Source organism: Apaloderma vittatum, unplaced genomic scaffold, assembly GCF_000703405.1.
Source record: "Apaloderma vittatum isolate BGI_N311 unplaced genomic scaffold, ASM70340v1 scaffold21832, whole genome shotgun sequence".
Taxonomy (NCBI): Eukaryota; Metazoa; Chordata; class Aves; order Trogoniformes; family Trogonidae; genus Apaloderma; species Apaloderma vittatum.
In genome coordinates, this window is record NW_009703507.1 from 80,238 (window position 1) to 97,621 (window position 17,384).

The 17,384-nt window shown below is 40.1% G+C and overlaps 1 protein-coding gene across 1 annotated transcript; it reads right to left on the reverse strand.

Moving 5' to 3' along the window:
* Positions 1–278: 278 nt before the first annotated feature.
* On the reverse strand, positions 279–16,444 carry ARID1B (AT rich interactive domain 1B (SWI1-like); the record flags this gene model as incomplete). The annotated part of the gene is made up of 7 exons (XM_009864664.1): positions 279–3,350; positions 5,353–5,483; positions 6,327–7,116; positions 10,357–10,453; positions 13,055–13,205; positions 14,848–15,020; positions 16,306–16,444. Coding segments are annotated over 7 exons (3,194 nt in total), but the record flags the coding sequence as incomplete, so codon positions are not given.
* Between the last annotated feature and the right edge of the window lie 940 nt (positions 16,445–17,384).

The window sequence follows — 17,384 nt, forward strand, 5'->3', positions numbered from 1 at the left end:
GCATAGTCAGAACTATCACTTGGCAGCCATGTCTTCCTCTTTTGAGGCTTCGTGGTTCTATAAATAATAATTAAAAAACACTTCTCTGTGATGCGAGAAGGCTCTTCTAAAAGGAGAGCAAGTTGCTGCAATACAATAGTGTAATATTTTTGAAGGTCATAATAATAAAGTAGGGGAAGAGAATAATCATTATTGCTCTTTCTTGTAATTAGTTTGCTTTCTGATATCCCACACTGCAACTAGAACATTATTCAAGAACACCCATCACAGTGCTTAACAAGATTTAATGTACATTTATTCTTAACATGTGGAACATATAAAGATTTTATACTGAATAAATGAAATTCATTAAGCCAGAGGAAAAGGAGGAATTTACATCAAGTTTTTTTTCTTTTTTAACTACATTATCTTGAAATACAAATGCAGATTCTTGTCACTGAAAAATCTTTGAAGTTGTGTTTCTTCCTTTTTTTTTCCTGTATATATATTTTTTTGTCTGTAGACTGGTAACCATTTTCTTAAATCAATCCATACGTAACCATTTCCACACCTTGACTTATAAAGCAAATTGTGATCGGCTGCTCTCCCGAAATAGAGCATGACTTTATACATACAGAAACTTGTACATTACCCTCAGTTGTTGGTTTTCTGTGTTGGGTTTTTCTTTTTTCTTTTTTTTTATTCTTTTTTGGAGATATGGCCCAAATGAAAGAAAAAAATAATTCTACTATCACTTTGTAGATACCACATCATGAAAAAGAAACTAAAAACTTTGTACTAAAAAAAAAAATGAGGGTATGTTTAATGTACAACTTCTATATACATCACGGCCCTTAGGCAATAAAAAAATATTTTAAAAAATGATTAAAGAAATTGTGAAGAACTGTCATTGTGGAAGGTCAAAAGAAAACAGATGTAGACAAGACAGTTCTGGTGAGGAAGCAATTGATGTTTATCATCAGGTTTTGTTTAAAAATCTTTTAACTTTTTTTGTTTTGTTTTGCTCCTAGCCTAATGTAACCATTTCTCCTGAGGAGAAACCAGTATCATTTTGTATTTTGACTACTGACTGACACCCTCCTTGATCCCCTACACCTACATCACTAGAATCTTCTATTGCACAGAGCTTTGGGTGATGGTATACAAGTTTTTTTTTATTTTTTCCTTATTTGAAAAAATAAAACACACAGGAACTTGGTATGTTGGTTATTTTTCACCTTTTTGTTTCAAAGTGGTGAGGTTTTTTTCCATCATACAATGGTTTGCCATAACATTTTTTTTAAAAAGTCACTAGTTCGCTTCCCAAAAAATATGCAATACAAACATGGAAAAGAACATTGAAAGGATAATCTATGGAAAAAAAAAAGTGTGACCTTTGAATGTACTAGACAGCAACTTTGGTTAAAAAAAAATAAAATAAAAAGATGTACTTATACACATAGACAGCAAATATTAATTTCATAACTGTTCAAATTAATAATTTCTTTAATTCCCAATTGGTAAATAGTGAATGGGGCAGAGGAGCAAAGATTCTTTTTTTTTTCCTTCTTCCTACGTTGGATAAACAAGAACAGAAAACAGCCAGTTATATGTGACCCTCTAATCTCCACTCACACATGCTTGGCTTCTCACTTATGTCATAACTGCCCAATCTGAAAAAGTACATCACAGATGACAGATGCAACCAGAGAGTTCAGGACAGCAGATATTGAGATATCCAGCAAACGACCCTCGTGCAAAAGGAACTCTGACCGGTTCTCGTCCACTTTCGCCATGGCCAGCAAGGCCTTGGCTGCCCTGCACATCATGTCTACGCTAGGTGGCTCCAGAGGTGGAGGCTGCATGTGCATGAGGTTATGCTGGCTCTGCTGGTACTGGGCCATAGTGACCCCATCCTCCAGGAAGCTTATCAAGTTTCCGATGCTTCCCTTCTGCACAGCTATTGCCCTTGCTGCTAATGTGTCCCCCTGGGCAAGGTTCGATAAGAGCGCCATGGACATTTCTCGGCAGACCGGGTTTTTGCGGTCCCCAACGTACCTAACTAAAGTAGCGTAGAGTTTCTCCTGACGACTGAATGGGGGGGTGGCCAAGATAAGGTCCACATTATTGTCCTGGATACTGAGCTTACACAGGGTCTCCAGCACAAGTCTCTGAGGCGAAAGAACTGAGTTGGGCCCCACGGTTGGAAAAGGATCCTGTGCCTCCGCAGACGGACACACCATCCAGTGCAGCAAGCCATCCAAAATTGGCAAACAGATGCTTTCCGTGTAAGCAGACAAGTCTAGCTGCCCAGAAATGTTGGCTAATGTGACCAATGTATTATCCCTCAAGACCTCGAGGCAGTCCCACCACCACTCATCCTTGCTGCAGGCCACCCCTTTGTCCTCCTCTTCCTCCTTCTCGTAAGTCTGCGGCGCTCGCTTTCTTTCTGGATGCTCGTGGTGAAGAAGGATCAACTTTCCCAGGATCAGCACCAAGCCTGGATGTTTGGACATTTCGGTGTCATTGCCAGGCACAAAAGACAAGCTACGGACAATATTTGACACACAGATGCAGCGTTTGGCCAAGGAGTCTTGCCAGTGAGTTATGGTGCATAGAGGAGTCTCATCCCGGCTCCTTGGCTCATCCTCTAGCAGTTTAATATTTCGGTGGCTTTTGGCTTGATGGATCCCAAAAGGAAATTTACTGCTCTCTGTTTGGGAACCAGAGTTTGAGTCTTCAGGCAGTGCTCCTGGCCGAGCTGAGAGGACATCATCAATGGTTGCTGTTATACTTTTTTCTTGTTGTTCCTCAGATTCACCTTTCCCCTCAAGGTCCTTCTTCTTGCTTGGAGAGTTCAAGGGAGGAGGGGCTTTCCTGCGTGGAGGAATCTCCATCTTGCTTTCAAAGTGAGTCTGGATATGCTCAGTTGTGTCACCACCACCAAGCTGCCAGTGGAGAAGTCCACTATCAAATTCCTGAACGCGTCCAAGTTTGTCAGATCGGTCAACAACAAATAGATTATTTTTCTTTACAATCTTGATTGGCAGCTTGTCAAATTTACTGGCTTGTTTTGGCCTCTCACTTGGATCAGCAATGGCACCAGGAGTGGAAAAAACAATGCTCTTTTCTTCTCCTTCTACCTTTTCATCCTCTCCCTCCTCCTCATCTTCATCAAAATAGTCAATACATTCGTCGTTCTCCTCTTTTCCAGTATCCTCTGCCAAGGACTGGCTATCATCTTTCTTGGCTGCTTTGTGATCAAGTGCTTTGTGGCCTGGATCGCCCACCTCATATTCCATAAGGATTCCAAAAATGTCAATCAGGCATTTTCTAAAATATTCTACTAAAAGCTCAAGAAATCCAGACAACTGAGGGGAGAAGAAAGAACATAAAAAAAATCAGATAAATATTTCTGTCTGCATGGAATTCTACTAGGAACACTCATGCATACATCTGTGAATTTTTCCCTCCTCCTGCTGTGGACTTGTGGCTAGGTCCTGCAAGGCTGCAGTTAATCAGAGGAAATTCTTCTAGTGTCTGTCCAAACAGGATATAATATCAAACTATCATGGCTCCATTTGCTTAAACTGTAAAAAGCCAGAAGAAGTAAAGAACTTTATTCATATATCTCCTTAAAGCTACACTAGACAGCTAGCCTAGCTGTTCTATCCCCCAGAAGCGTCTAGTGTTCTTCATTGTACTGAAGTTTCTTAGTCATTTAGTTTTTCTGACCTGTACTTTTATTAGATGCCTAAAGTTTACAATTCTTCAGCTTCTCCTTTGCCTTTCAGTCCCTAAACCCAAGCGTCCTGTGGGAAACTGCACTTCAGGGTCTAGGTACTGACATACCTAGATTGGTATCTCCTCTCTATTCAAATAGTTTCATTTTTGCCTGGCAATATTTAAAAATGGTTATCAGAGCCTGGTGCTCTAAGTCACCCTTCAGAAACAGTTTTCATTCAGGTTTAATCCTCTTAATTAACTTGTAATCACTTTCTTGCAGAAAGGCAGTAGTTGGACTTGGTATTAATCTATCCTCAGTGGCTTTATTATTAAAAATTCTTTGCTGTTTCAGTGTAGTCAGCCTGATTGTCTAGCTTTGACTGTTTTTTTTAAAATCATGGGCTAATAGGTTTTCAGCCAAATGTATCCTTTTGTCCATTCTGTATTCTCTTATGACTGCCAAACCCTTGAAGAATTAAGAACAAACTGATGCTTATGAATGGCAGGAATTATCAGTCATCATATGCAGTCTTGACTGCCATTGGAACTGCAAAAGTCTAAGGCAAAAGTAAGAAAAAAATTACATATTTAAAATACGCCTAGTATTCTGTGCAACTTGCACAGGGTGCCATTAATGCAACTTCTAATCAAATTCAGAGGAGATTCACCTCACTTAACTTCAAACACCTGCAACAGTTACACACCTAACCTAATTTTCTAGATTGCTTTTATGAGCAATGGTCTTTTACAGGCCATTTCTAGGGTGTGATTCATCTGACCTATTTTAGATCTCTGCTTCAGGATGAGATGAATCATGCTATAGATATCACTGGTTCTAAAGTTAGGTGGGAGGAAATGTACCATTTGTGTCTGTGTTTAAAATAAAAGGTCATTATATTTAAAAAATGATGAGTTACACTATTAGTAACCAAGGAATGAATGGAGCAGAGAAACTGAATATTTAATCTGTACAAATTTTAGATGATGTGCATTATCAGCATGTCATCTATTACTATCACCTAACAGGCCAATGGTTAGAGGAGGGCTGAAAAATGCCAGGCAGTAGTGAGACAAAAGCACACACTGTTAAATCTTGTGTTACTTGCATCCTCTGGACAGAGAGTGGATTTTAGCCTTTAAATTGTCAGTCTTATATTTCTGTGCAAACTTAATTTACTGGAAGAAGAAAACAAAGAAAATCAGCAATTAAAAAAAATCCCACAGCCTAGCATGGAGCTACTGAATAAGACAAGCAGTCACCAAAAGACAGCCTCAAATCGATTTAATACAGTTTTGCAAAGCCTTTTACGGAAACACAAGTTAAGCAAGTTTACTAACATATTGCTGTTTTCTGGGATTGCCCTTGTATACTTTCATGAGTGTCAATTTACGCATTAGTCTTCTGTTGGTGTTAAAATTCTTGTATTTCTACAAGAGATACCCTTCTTCTGGGCTTCTCATTTCCCCTTATTATTCAACCTAAAGATATCTCCTGTTGCTCAGTGTTACCAGTCATAAGAAAGGGAGCTTACACAATATTCAAATTTGTGTTAATTATAATCAGTTTTAAAGGACTTCAGTGTTTCTGTAGGTATCTTATTTCAGTTTTCTTTGGAAAGTTGAGAAGTATACTGCTTTCCCACCTACCTGAGAGAGGTTGAAAGTAGCGACAGTGCTGTCATCATACAGAAGAATATTAATAGTGTCTAGCGCCCAGGTACTTTCAGCCAAAAGACCAGATTTAAGAGACATCATCACTCTCCACGCCTCAGGAGTTACTGGAGAAGGAAGGGAGAAGTAAAACAGTATTAGTGCACCCTCAGAGATGGTTAATGAGTTCTGAAAGATTAAACTGTGACATTCTGAGGATGCAGAATTTAATGAAATAGTTATTGAAACACCGGTTAAGACCCTGCTTTCACCACTTAGTCCTGCTCAGTTTTTCTGTAACTACTGCTCAGCCTTAATACCGGAGAGTATCTTGTCAGGACCACTCTGCCTGATATTGCTGAAGCTAAAGTAATCGTACAAACTTAAGATAAGTTAACTAAGCCAAATAATTGGTAAATAAAGGTACAATACTGTGTCAGGAGTGTGGAAACTTGGGAGTATGAGAACTTGAATGTATGAAATGCAACACGAATTCAAGATAAGAAGATACTTGGCAAAGAATAGAGAGAGAAACAAACATGACAAATAATACGGAATGAATAAATGGGCCATTCGAGGGCACAGTAGAACAACATGGGCTTCCACAGAAAAAGAACACAGAAAGCGTTACTCAGCTAAATGTTAATACTGGTGATTTAACATTCTGAAGGACTTTTCAATACATATAATTTGGAAATCTGAGGCAAGCTTCATTTTTAATGTAATTCTGGAGACCTCAGGTCTCCATATAAACTACTGCTTTCATTTCACAGCAGACTGTCTGCAGTGAGTTTTTGCCTATCATCCTCACTGATGCATAGGTTACTACTACATTTTTAGTGAAGACAATCACATCGTAGTTACCAAAGTTAACCATTTGCCAAAATAGTCTTAAAATGTAAAAGAAAATCAAAATCCAAGTCCTTTTCTCGCAACCTACTTTGGTATTTGGCTCTTGTTTTGATGCTTACCAATATCTTTTGAGGTAATCTTTCGTCTTGGTTTTAAGACTGGTTGGGACGCTTCTACAGAGCCTGGGGGGAAGGTAATTTCTCGCCTAATTGGTGGTGGTTGGGGTGGAGGTCCTGTGACCTGTGACACGGGAACTGTGGGTATAACCTTTTGCATCTTCATGGAGGGCAAGAAGGGAGACTTGCTTGGAGACATACGATTTTCCAAAGAGCGCTGGAAGGATGCTGGACTTGGAGCTCTGGAGATGTGGTTTGGCATAGAGGGTGGTGTTTGGTAGGATGACTGAGGAGGTCTAGTGATAGGCTGCATGGCGGCTGAGGATGACATATAAGAAGGCTGACGTTGGTTCACATGAGAAGGCCACTGACTCTCGTGGTTTATCCTCTGGTCAGGTACCATCATATCATCAGTGCGATTCATCCCTGGATACGGTGGGGCCTGTGAAGGGCCTCCTGGACCTTGCCTATTCTGGTAAGGGTAAGGCATGTCATTTCTTGTTGGCCACATGTTCTGCTGAGGACCTTCACTAGAAGATGACGACTGCATGGGGCCACCAATCATCTGGGGAGGTATTCCATGCTGCTGCATTTGTCCTGGGCCCTGCATCCTCTCCCTGTTATACGGATATGGATACTGTCCCTGCATGGGCCTCCTGTCAGGCCCCGTGTAAGCATTGCTGTACTGGTTGTACATTTCCTGTTGCTGGTTGCCATACTGCATGTTATACATATCCCCTTCGTGGCGTTTCGCTGGAGGCCCATACATGCCATCCATGTGTCGCTTATAGTTCTGAAAAAAAATTTTGCAAAGAAGATGCATCACTTTTACTCCACAGACAGCAATAGAGATTCCCTGGCTGAAAGCTCATTTAAAAAGCTGAAGCTACCTATTCTAGAGGGAACGTGCTCATTCTAGGGTCAGGAACGCAGTGCTATAGTTAGGCCTGATCCAGTGCTTTCTTTTTAAGCCTCTGTTTTGCTGCGCTTATAACTTAATACTAAAAGGAAACTTGTCCTTGGGCTACATTTTCTTATGCTTGTTCTCCCTTTTCCCTTTTCCTTTCCTTTCCTTTCCCATCTGTCAGAGGCAATTCCACTGATAATTTCAGACATGCATGAAAAGGCAACTGTCTTCACCAACTAAAATATTTTCACTTCTTTTTAATGCTTAGTCTACTAAGAAGAAAAATCTTAAAACAATTCAAAACCACTCAGTGAATCTTTTTAAGAGACAAGCACTGAATAAACTCTCAGAATAACAAGGTATGCTGCAAGCATCCATGTCTGAAACACTGGATGTTATGACAGGGCATAGGCTACACACACTGAATTTAAAAGTAGGAGAAAACATTCTGCTGCATTTGGTACTCTCTGTAATTCTGAGGAACATGGTCCTGTTTGGGCAACCATCCCTCTTTCCAAATCATCCTAATCACATTTAATTTACTGTGAGATTATTACAGCAAATGGTCACATCCAAATGTTCTGTTATAGTTTATGCATGTTCTTACCCTGCTGATCAGTAATGAATTAAGCAATGTAACTAACAGCTGCCACCTATGGTTTATTCCCTCTTTGTTTCTCACCCTCTCAAGTGGAGAATGTTGTGTGAGGTAAGCTGTTTTACTTGGGGGAGCTGTTATTAAATCATAGGAGCTTGTCTGTATTTATGTTTAAGATGGCAGAACAAAGACAGACATGTTGTAGTTTGAGGGGAAGGTGGTAAGGTTTGCAGCGGCCCTTAGTACCTGTGGGAGTTTGCTCCACAGTTCAGACCACACTGAGTGCTCTGAGGCAAAAAATGTGAATTAAATGTGAATTATATGATCTATGGCAAATTCAAAGTTATGGCTCCCCCGGAAACTGTAGCTCAGTTGCATTGCACAATGTATACTGATGTACTAGAGTTAAGATTGGATAAAATTCTGTATGTATACAATATGGGTCAGTTAAAACAGCTCTGGGATTCATAAACTCATCTTCCAACTTTGGTACACATAAAACCACAACTACCGTATTGCATGAAAGGTAGTCGTGGTTTTTTTTAACTTGCTACAGACCTGTCTGGCTATCTGAGTAATACCGACTTTCAGCCTTACATAAACTACTTGCTGTAGTAAATTCCACCCTTGGGGCCAATTTATACATTAAGAACTGACTCGGCAGTTGCCACACCTAAAAAGGTGGTTTTGTTTTGCCACAGTGACTCAGAGCACTTAAAGTGGACACTTGGGAATGAAGCATGTGCCTTTTTAAAATCAGTTCAGCACTCTTGTATATGTAGTGGCAACACACCTAATGGTACCCTTGTTGAGGACAGCGATGCACCTAAACTCCTACTTTGTGTAAAGGTTGGGCAGGAAACTGGGGCTGCACAATGTGTGTCTCTCTCCGCTGGGAATGTGGAATTCTGAAGCCTCACAAAGGACAAAAAAAACACTGACACAGGTCACCTGCTGCATAATAGCTCTCTGGGTAAGAGCACTCATACAGGAATTGAAAAACCTGGTTCCAAGTGCTTCAATAGCCCCAGGAGTTCATGCTCCAAGCACCTCCTTCCCAGGTCATTCTCTAGCCTTCGGGTTGTAGATAAATCTTTGAAAGGGCCATTTTGAAATTTAGGAAATTGAAAATATGCTACTGGCAACCTAATCTCTACCTAAATGAAGTGGAATCCTCTGGGAGTGGGAGGGAGAGGCTGAGGCCAGCCAGGATCCTTGCCCTTCATTCTTCACTGCTTTCTTCCATTTATACATTTTGCATTCAGGATCCATTGTACAAAGCATATACACAGCACTAAGGACAGGGCCAAATACATTTTTACAAATCCTAGCTGTCTCCTTGCTTAAATGAACATGTAGTTAATATATTCCTTGCATACGTTAGCATGGAATATCACAAACTGTTCCGTTACATATCTTTGCAATTTCCCCACTAAATCACCAGGACTGCTAGCAAATGCTTGTCATAAAGAACAACAAAACAGTTTTTTGATTATGCTATTTCAGAGATGTTATGAACCAGAGAGATAAGCAAGAAATTCTGAAATTGAAATTTATATACATTTCCAGTACAGTGAAACCTAAGATCTCCTCTTTCAGGTTCCATCCCCGGCTGAATTTCCTAGTAAAATTCTATCTCAAACTGAGAAGGACTATCTGAAATTGGCTGAAAACTAGCTTGTAGTTTAATTTTTATATTACAATGAAATGCTTTCTATTTTGGAAGCTAACTTGAGCTTTAATTATTTTATGACTTGATATGAATTCATAACACGCAGGATGAAACTCTGATCCCATTGAAGTCAGTGGAGTTTTGTAATTGACTTATAAGATGGGATTTTGCCTACAAGGTATTAATGATATACCTAACAAAAAAATTGTATTAATTAATATAATCTGTTTTTTTCAAAGTTACTACGCAGTTATGGAGACTGGAATGTACAAATGTTTAATTTTTTTTTAACACTAATAATGTTCTCTCTCATGTAGTTGTACCATACTATTACTAGAGATAACATGTGGGGAATATGCCATCTGATCTATATTAAAGATACCTATCACTTATAGGTATTCCACCACGGCATTCAAAGTAATTGAGAGTGCTTGTTTTGCTTTGTTACAGTTTTCTGCTGGGTTCCCTCAGCTACGTGACATTTAAGTTGAGGCCCTTCAACCTGCCAGCCAAGCAGCTTTCCCGTTTGTTTCTGGAATTAAGGCAGCATCACTTTAGTGGCCTACAAATTATACCTTCCCAGTCTGCTGGTTATTAACTTGGGACAATAACTTGATACACATCCAAAGCCACAGAACATCTGTTAAAATTTACACTCTTCCAGTGTAATGAACACATTTTCCTATAGCTGCACATACACTGCTTATCTGTATGGGCTGTGATTTTGACCAGAACTACAGTGCTCCTCATGCCAAAAGACATATATTGTATAAACAAATTTTTGAATGTATACAGACTTCTGGAGTGACATTTATTAAACAAATGTTACCAATATAGCTGTTTTACCCTCTCCTACCTGCTGCTGTGGATACATTCCAGGTTGATGTCCTCCATATGGTGGCTGTCCTGAGGGAGGTCCTTGTCCTGGATACTGCTGCCCATATGGTTCGTGCCTAAAAAGGAAGCATTCAAATCAACACTTAGAGCTGCTGGAATTTCCAAGTCACTGGCAAAAGCAAAGTACTCCGATGATCTCACACCTTGAAGACATCTGCCACTTGGAAATAAGGTGAAAAGAGAGAGTGGTATGGTCTCAAGTCTGATGTAATAAGATCTGCTGGAGCTGATAGGGGAAGGACGGAGATAAAGCAGATAGCAGAAAGGAGCAGCAGTGAGGATGTAACAGAGATTTAGAAGCAGCAGTCAAGAGAGGGACAGAGTATGGTCAGCAAAGAGGTAAGAAAGGCAGCTGCAGCCCCCAGGAACCCATCGTAGGTGGAAAAGTATCTGATGTGCAGCTCCAAGGTTGCAAGTCAAAATTCTTGTGTTTTTAAAAGTCAGTCTCCAAGCAAGTTACTTTCTGGATTATTTAAGAATATAATAGTTAACTGCCGAGTTAAAGTGAAATGATGATGTTAGTCTGATGATAGAGACAGAAAGTGAGTTCAAATTTCATTATGATATGTTTAACATTACTGAGTAAAACAGTACTCATAATCTTGCTAGTGTTCATGTAATTTTTAATTAAAGCTACATAATGAAGCATACAAATAAGGGGCAGAGCTCCATTGCGCTTGGAAACTTACCTGTGGCCTTTAAGACCTCTGAGGAGCACTACAGTGCAACTGCAATATTTTTAGCACATGTGAATGAAATTTAGGTTGCTGAAATGAAGTACTTGGAAGGTATTAAGATTGATAAATACCACTTTATTGCAGACCAATATGTCAGTAATTCCTCTCTGTACACTACCAGTGCGAACACCTCCACAATTCGAGTATAATTATAGAAGTAATATATCAGAGAGAGTCAGAGAAACAGAGGACTAGGAAACCTGGTATGTTAAAAGAACTAATGGGACCTATTTTTTCCAAAAGCACAGAAAACTTTTTTTTTGAGAGCTGATCAGAGTGAAAGCAATAGCTGTTCAGAATGTTCTAAAATTATGATGTGCATGGAGAGAAGTTACCTAATGCCAGTTCAAAGAATAATATAACTGATGGGAATTGTCCGCAGTTGTCCAAGATGGTTCATGCCATAAGATAAAACTGAGCAAAGGTGAATTCACGTTATACCTAAGGGAACACTTTCTCAATGTTCAGTTTGTTAGCCACAGGATAAGCACAACCCAGGTGAAGTTGTGGCAGCTTAAGAACTGGTGTCATTTAATGCTGCTCTGGAGAACTTGGGCCTATAAAATATGTTCTAGTTAGTGCTGGAAGGGAGATACATGAAATAGGAGGTATACTTTTCTAACATCTCTGACTCTATGGCCACAAAAAGCCAACTGAATCACCCAAGCCTCAACCCCCCCAAATAACTGAGCCCACAATGAAAGCCTAAATAAGAACAGACAAAACAGAAGGAAAACGCTAAGAGGCCACATGTTCTGCCTAGGTGCTCTCACAGAATCTGATAGCACTTTTTATTGCAGATATTACGAACAGAAAAATCAGTGTTCACCTTTGCTGCCCAGGGTAACGACTAGGAGAGTACATGCTTGGGTCACTGTTTGAAGGCACCATGTTGCTTTGACCAGGTGGTCCCATACTGCCTTCAGGACCCAGCCCTTGATCTAACCTAAAAAATGACAAAGGAAACCTCATTCTGCAAAAAGCACTCAATTCTCCAAAATTGCCAACAAAATAAAAGAAAATACAACCCTTAAAGAAAACCTTCTCTTAACTTATCACCTTCCTCTGCAAGCGTTGCTCTCACTGACTCCCAAGCAACGTGACCTGTTGAACAAACTCGTGTTACTTTATGCATCTACTGCCTCAGACTACTGACTGAAAAACTACTCCACCGTCACACTTAAAAGACTCACACTGCACCACTTGGCTACCATCAGGAAACAAAAACTGAATCTCAAGTACGCAGCCTAATGAAAGTAAAAGCAGGAATACAGCCAGAGCTGCAAAACCTAAGAATACTTAATATAATCCAAACATTCCCAAAACATCCTGCTTGCTATACCTATGCTCAGAAATCAGTGATTTTACTGATTTTTTTTTTCTCCGGAAGCCTTTCCTGGGATAAACAAAAAGAGGACCAAATTTATTTTGTGTACTTCGCTGAAGGACAAACTTATGAGGGTCCTGCTGGACACACTGCAAGACTGGCATCCCTACAGCTCAAACAGACTCCAGATTCTCCAATGGCAATTCACTAGCAGACCGCAAACCAGACATACTTAGGCTGTGCATTTCAAAACCCACCAACAACTGTTCAGGTGAAAACATGGCCAGAAGTGCTATTTCATGCCATCACAGCCCAGTCCAGCCCAGCCGCCAGCTGAAGGCAGCTGTCAAACACACCCACGTGTTGATCTTCTGCTGCTTGAGTGACTTCTAAGGTGTGACAATTCCTCCTTACTAATCTCTGTGAACAGCGAGACTCAGTCATCACCAGTGGTTTGACTCCCAGTGATTTAGTAAGTTGCTGTAGGAAATGTAGGCTGCTAGTTCTCTGTAAGGTGCAATGGGAAAATGAGAAGGGGAGAGAGAGGATCATTTTTGCTAATGGGCTTTGCTTTTTCCTTAAGACTGACTCACCTCCTGTCATAGCCACTTCCATAAGAGAACTGCTGTCGCTGGCTCATGCTCATGTTGGACATTGCTCCAGATGGACTCTGGTTATACATATCTTGTATTCCACTGTTAGGCATTTGTCCAGGGGTCATGAAAGGCTCATTGCTTCCAGGCACTGCAACAGTAAGGGAAATTAAATATATTACTCTGGGTGTTTGAAGGTATCTTTCAATTAAATGATGTATTTAAAAAAAATGTTCAGATCCGTAACACTGCCAGGGAGAATTAGCTGGTGTCTGACAAGCTCTCCAGAGTCTGATGAAAACACATGAAGTGGCACCACTACCAGATGATGGTTCTAATATTAAGAAGCTGCAAGCAAGGAAAGCAATCTCATCCTAGGGAACTGAGCTCATCAGGCACCAGGCAGCTTCTTTGCTCTGGTCTTCGTGGCTGAGGATGAACTTGCTCCTGTTCCTTTCATCCCAAACAATGCTAAATATGAATGGAGACATAAATCTTATGAAACAGATGAAAGCAAATATCATAGTTTGGATTACAAAGCTGTCAGAATCAGGCTCTTCTTTTTCCTGTAACACCCTCACACACGTTTATCCTAATTTAGTCATGGAAAGGATCCTATATCCTACTGCAGCTTCTTGAGCAGGACAGGCATATTCTATGGGTTCAGGAAAAGGCACATTGATCACTATTATCAGATATAAATCCCCAAGCAAATAGATGAAGAGGCTCTATCCTTTAGATCCTCATAGGAGATGCTGAGAAGAGGCATTTCTCTTTTGACAGGATATGAAATGCATGGCATAGTGCACTAAACCCACTCACATAGATATAAAATCTAAAGTCAATCTAAGGTAGAGACAATTTTCCCTTGCTCTGTGTTAGGCTAGTGTCCACAGTCCAGGCATAAGGATTTAAAGGGAAGGTTTAAACAGTATCACATCAGATTAACTATCTCTTTTAAAGCATCTCCTCACTTGTTCATGTATCTTTCTTCCTCTGATTTCTGGACTACTTCTTCCTATCCTCCCTTTTGCTCCCTTTCAGTTTCCACTTTCTTAACTTCACCTCCTCCGTGTGCTCTTCTCTTTGCAGCCCTTGTAAGTCCTGCTTGTGTTCTTTCCTCCCACTTTCTTATATACAAGGCATGCAAGATTGATCTATTTTAAGCACATTTTTCAATATCGACAAGACCATTTGTAGGTTAAGTGCCCAAAAGGGCAGGAGTCAGGTTTGACATTCATTTCAGTTTTAGCTTTCTAAAAATAAACAAACTTCCGAGTCTGTTTATCCCCTTTTGTCAGGGGCTGTCCAAGTGAGACAAAAATTAGCTTTCCGATTCTGAAAAATAGGTAAACAGAGACAGAGGGCATTAGAAAACTTGCTCAGTCGACACAGTGAATTCGCAGTTCAGCACAACTACAACCACGTGTGTTGTTTCACCACTTCACATTCTAACACTGAAGTCCAGCATCTGATCTGCAGAGTAGCTAACCACCCTCAAGAAACACACAGCGCTGCACAAATTCTAACCCTGTGAATTTATGCCATTTCCTGAAATGTGTTCCTACAGGCATTTTTAGGATTCTGTTATGTCTAAAATAAAGTGTGACTCTGAGAGGGGAAAATTGTGACCAGATCAGAATGAAACACGATTGCACTGCACTCGTTTCGCTACAAGGATGCCATTTTACAAATGGCAAAATCAGCAAAGTAAAAAAAATCTCATTCTCACAACTAGAACATCTTGATTACATAGAAGTAGGGAAGAACACCGAAGCCCACAAAGAAAATACCTTTTCTCATTCCACCGAAAGGATCTTTATTCGGCTCATATGGCATCCTTCCCATCATATCTGGCATGTTTATTCCCTGCTGGTATGGTGCATTTGGCGTCATGGAGTTTCGCTTTGGGAATGCTGAATCACTTACATCAGAAAAGGGATCATGCACACTAACTGCGCTGTTTCTAGCAGATGAGAAAAAGGAGGTATTAACATCAGCATGTATTCTTAAGAATTGTGAAAACAGACTGGACTATAATACGTGTAGTCCATGACGCTGGGACAGTGGTCAGTGCAGGATACATCTGAGGAAGATGCAAAAAAAACTTTCACAGTAGACAGTCATTAAAAAAAGCTACTTATTTTTTCCCCAAGCTTATCTGTCTACTTACCTTAAAGATCAGGGGTTTTAATCTAATTCAACTGTGCGTGTTCCTATTACTCATAGAGAAGTTTAAACCTTTCTGAAGTTTCTCTAATCTGTTTGCCTCACTACCCCAAGGCAATGAAATCCACAGGTTAATTACATGTTGTGTCAAAATAGTATTACTTTTTATCAGTTTCGTATTTATTACCTTTTGAATTTACCGAGCACCCCATTGCTCTCCTACTAGAGGAACGACTAAACAGCAACACTTGATTTACCTCCCAAATACCATTTACTGTTATGGAGAGGCACTAACCTTTATGGCTGCAGTCAGCTCTATTCTAAAACCCTTAAAAATTTGGCTTGGAAAATGAAGTTTCCTCATTGCTGTCAGATTTATTCTTAATGCGAAAGAAAACGTGGTCTGAATTAAAGATGATTAAAAAAGGTTCTTGTTATCCTTTCTGCAGTGTAACAGATGGAGAAAAAAAAGAACCTAGGTATGTTAAATTCACAGTGATCCTGTATGTAATTCAGACCTCAGCTATGTTCCTAACAAGAACTTCTTTTGCTGGACTCCTGTGGGCAAAAGGATCCTTAACCAATGGTGAGAAGGCTTCACTTCACATTAAGCTGGTCTGTGTGACCTACAGGACACAGAACTGAATAGGATCTCTTGGCCTGTCCAGCTGAATCCTCTGCTATCTCAACCACTTATTATATACACTTTTCATAAGTAACACCTTAAAGCCACACATTCCTCCTTCCTGAGCATGAATGACCTATATACCGGAGGAGGACAGGGTAAGCAAGGAAAGGAAGGTTGCAGTTCTAAGTTGGTGTTGCTGGGTTCTACCCCCTGTTCATGTATTCACATGCCCCCCTTTGCCCTGGTGCTCATCTGATCCTACTCTGCTCTTTAGAAAGTTAATGCAGCTCCAACACCTTCCTCCAAAAAGAAGTAATTCTGTGTAGCTTTTAAGGCTCTGACCACTTCACCACAGAATCAGCTGAGTGCCTGAGCAGCTGAGAAAGGGAAAGACTGGCTCAAAGTGTTGAACAAGTACAGCCCAACAAAAAATGAAGCAAAGCCCTTTTCATACCTGCCACCCTGCATAGGTGTCATCTGTCCATGAGGTGTTGATGCTGGTGTTGGGGGCTTCAAATCGCCTGGCACTTCTGTCATGGAATTACTACCAGTAGACTGTGGAGTCTGTGGGCCTTGCAAGGAACCAGAATTAGCTGAGGAATTAAAGAAAAAGGAAATATTAAAAGGTAGCAGCCAAATACCTATGGAAGTAATCATCATCAAGGAGAGAAACTGGTTCTTCCCCCACGAGCCACTTACACTACGCATCTCAGTACTTTATAACTTGCGCATATCCTCCGAGATCCGGATATGCTGTGCAGTAATAGCCATCATCTTTCCTAGAAACATGAATTTAATCTGCTGCCTGAAGCAACATGAATAGAAATCATCTAGATGAAGGATCATTTAAATCAGAGGTCAGAGATACAAAGTTAATTGTCTATAGTTTGCAACAGAGTAAATGAAGGTTGTTCTTTGGCACAGCTTCTTTATATAGTCACTGTAACCCCACATACGTTTATAAGGCAAATTTCAGCCAGAAGCATTTCCTCACAAATTTTAACTGCTATGTTAATATAAATTCAGAATTTAATTTACCACTAAAAGTGGCAAATTATTAGTGGCACATTGCAACCCTATGCCACCTCTGAGACAGCAGGGCAAAAGAAATGCAAAAGCTAATCTGGGATAAGAAGAAAGCCATCACTGAAAGTAGAATTTCAACAGGAGACTGCAGCTAACACTCCTAATAAACTTGCAGAAAGAGCAACAGGCAGCTCAACAAAAAATAGTTAGGGTCATTGTAGAACATAGGTAACAAGACAGATCAATCCTGCAAAGCGTCTATTTCATCTGCAAAAAATTCTATGTTGAGATCTCTCCTCCTTAACCATGGCAAATAGCTACACTCTTGATATGACAACATGTGTAGAGAAGTGTGTACTGATGAGACTGAGCAGTAACAAGAACATTAAATAAATGCATCATATAAGCTAATGAAAAAATACATCCAGACCAGTGTTTTAAGTAGACACTGAAGTTACTATTTTCATAGGACTACTGAGGAATCATAGAACAATTCAGGTTGGAAAA